This window comes from Echinops telfairi, unplaced genomic scaffold (genome assembly GCF_000313985.2).
Source record: "Echinops telfairi isolate 266 unplaced genomic scaffold, ASM31398v2 ScPeMD7_3;HRSCAF=10, whole genome shotgun sequence".
Lineage (NCBI taxonomy): Eukaryota > Metazoa > Chordata > Mammalia > Afrosoricida > Tenrecidae > Echinops > Echinops telfairi.
In genome coordinates, this window is record NW_022103899.1 from 27709088 (window position 1) to 27711425 (window position 2338).

At 50.3% G+C, this 2338-nt stretch overlaps 1 protein-coding gene across 2 annotated transcripts in view; it reads left to right on the plus strand.

Annotated features, from left to right (window-relative positions):
• The first annotated feature begins 719 nt into the window (after positions 1–719).
• The window catches only part of CDK15 (cyclin dependent kinase 15), a 116257-nt gene continuing 114638 nt past the window's right edge, over positions 720–2338 (plus strand). The window contains exons 1-3 of one of the 2 annotated variants that reach the window (XM_004701534.3): positions 720–842; positions 1564–1713; positions 1913–2007. In XM_004701534.3, coding sequence (XP_004701591.1) covers positions 720–842; positions 1564–1713; positions 1913–2007 — 368 coding nt within the window. The remainder of the gene's footprint in view (positions 843–1563; positions 1714–1912; positions 2008–2338) is intronic. The other variant, XM_045296308.1, reaches the window with a different exon arrangement.

The following is a 2338-nucleotide window of genomic DNA, read 5'->3' on the forward strand; positions in this document are numbered from 1 at the left end:
AGGTGGGAGGCAGAAAGAGGAAAGGGGAAGGGAAGAAGCCATGCAAACTCCTCTTTATCACTGGCTACTATCATTATCTGGAGAGTCAGAGTTCATTCTCTTCAGCAGGTATCTCCTATAGAATTCTTAAACACAGGAAGGAATACACAAGGACCCCTCTGGGACTATGGCTTCAAGGCGAAGAGATGGGGTGGGTATCTTCAGCTTTCTTCCTGCTGCATGATTCTCTGTGGTTTCTTTGCCTGCTAAAATTGGCTGGGTTGCAAATTTATTTTAAAATTGAAAAGGACAATGCTTTCTGGAGAAAGACACGAGTAAATGTCCCCCACCCCTCACCCCCATCCACGTTAGCCCCAGGGCAGCCTCATTAGTGCCCTTCTCCTTTGCATGGATAAGCAAAGTAAATTCACCCAACCCATGTAGGCCAAGGGCACTGACTTGTGGCTGTCCTGTGGCATGAGCCCGGATTTATGCTGTCCTACCTTAGCCACCCTGCTTGCAGGTGTGCCACTCTGGACAGGACAGCAGGCTCTCTGAGGTAGAGCCTTGCACAGATAAGACAACACTGCTGAAGTCAGGAGGCTGTTCCAGGCAGAGCCTCGTGTGAGTCATATGAAAGCTCCAACACTGCTGACTGCTGGCAGAAAGGGAAGCGATCGAGGAGAGAGGCAGAGGGGGAGAGGTGCCAGTGTGGACTTTCTACTTGAACCTAGAAGATCATGGGCCAGGAGCTGTGCGCCAAGACTCTACCCCCTGAGTGTAGCTGCTATCTCTGCCCGGAGGGAGGAGAGGCACACAGCTGTCAGCAGACTCAGCCTGCGGCGATGGAGACTGTGGTGGAGGTATTTGTACCCCGGGCGGGAGCATCTTTATCTGTGGATAAACTAAGGAGTTGAGAGTCTCCCTTTCCACTGCAGGGTCTGATTTTTTTTCCTGCAGTAGGTCTAAACCAATAAAAAGAAAATTCTATTAAAGCTACAGAGGATTGATGACTGTTGTTATCAAATCGGGAGATGTTCTTGTAAACAGAGAGGGGGAAATTATCTTATGCTTTGGGGCTGCATGAAAATTACTTGCTTTAAAGTAGAGAGCGTCACGGTGGTTCTCTGTCAATCGGCCCGCAATGACAGAACTGAATCTCAAAGAGTAAACTTGGCAGTCTTGGCATGCAGGGGCTCCGAATTGTGAGAATAAGCTCCTATTCCTGGGCAGTGCCGGCCAGGAGATGATCCCCTCAGGAGATCAATCCAGTAGCGATGGCAAAGAAGCTGCAGAGAAGAGCCTGTGTTAGAAAGAGTGAAGTCGGAAAACGTTCATCAAAAAGATTCAGGTTAATTTAAGGGCCAAGAGCAGATTTTAAGGGAAGAAAGGATGCAGTGTTTCATCGTTGGTAATGACCACTGTCGTTTTAGGGATCTGACCTTCAGGAAAGGTACCTTTGGGGGAGATGGGAAAGATCAGTAAAACACTCGCAGAACAGAAAGCTGGCACAGAAAGAAAGAAAAACAACAGCGATGTGTGCTAACCAGCAGAGTCTCGAGTTTGCAGACATTTTATTCCTAGCTTACAGACCTAGAAGAAGCACCAGGCTGCATGACTTCATTTCACCCTGGGGGACGTCAGGCTGTCCGCGCCCGGAAGCAGAAGAGTCAAAGGCCACGCAGTCACAGCGATGCTTTTCAAGAAGAGGGTCTGAGGCAGAGTTCTCAGTGGGTGAGTGAGCAGATGCTGTTGATCCTGAAGAATTTAATGGGTGCTTGTCTGGGGAGGCTGGTTCTTAATTCCAGGGCTGTTCTTGTGCCTTCCCACGCACACTCCGGCAAGGCTGTCTCTCTTCCCCGGGGAGCCCAATGTCAACACTGAACACCTGCTTTTCTCTCCCACCTCTCATCTGCCCACTGCCCTGGAGCAGAGGAAGAGCCTCCCGTTTGGGGCAGCCTCCTCTTACTTGAACTTGGAGAAGCTGGGTGAAGGTTCTTACGCTACAGTTTACAAGGGCATTAGCAGGTGAGTGACTCGGAGCTGGGAGAGACGTCAGAAAGGAGGTTCTCCCTTGTCATGTCTGGAGGTGCAAAGCCAGGGGGGGAGTGCAGGACCGGTGCAAGACAAGACGAACAGTAGGGAGAGGGTGAGGATGATTCAAAAAGAGCCTGGCGAGAAAAACAAGCACCCCCCCGCACCTCCCCCACCAACCCTAACCAAATCAGCCTGCTAAAATATTTCCTCTCTTTTATTCAATAGATTCTCTATACTGACCTGTGGAAGTCTTGTTTTCCTTGGGAGTCCCATTCCCAGCCAGGCACCTCACCTGCAGCTGCCACTCTCTGTCACAGAGGCT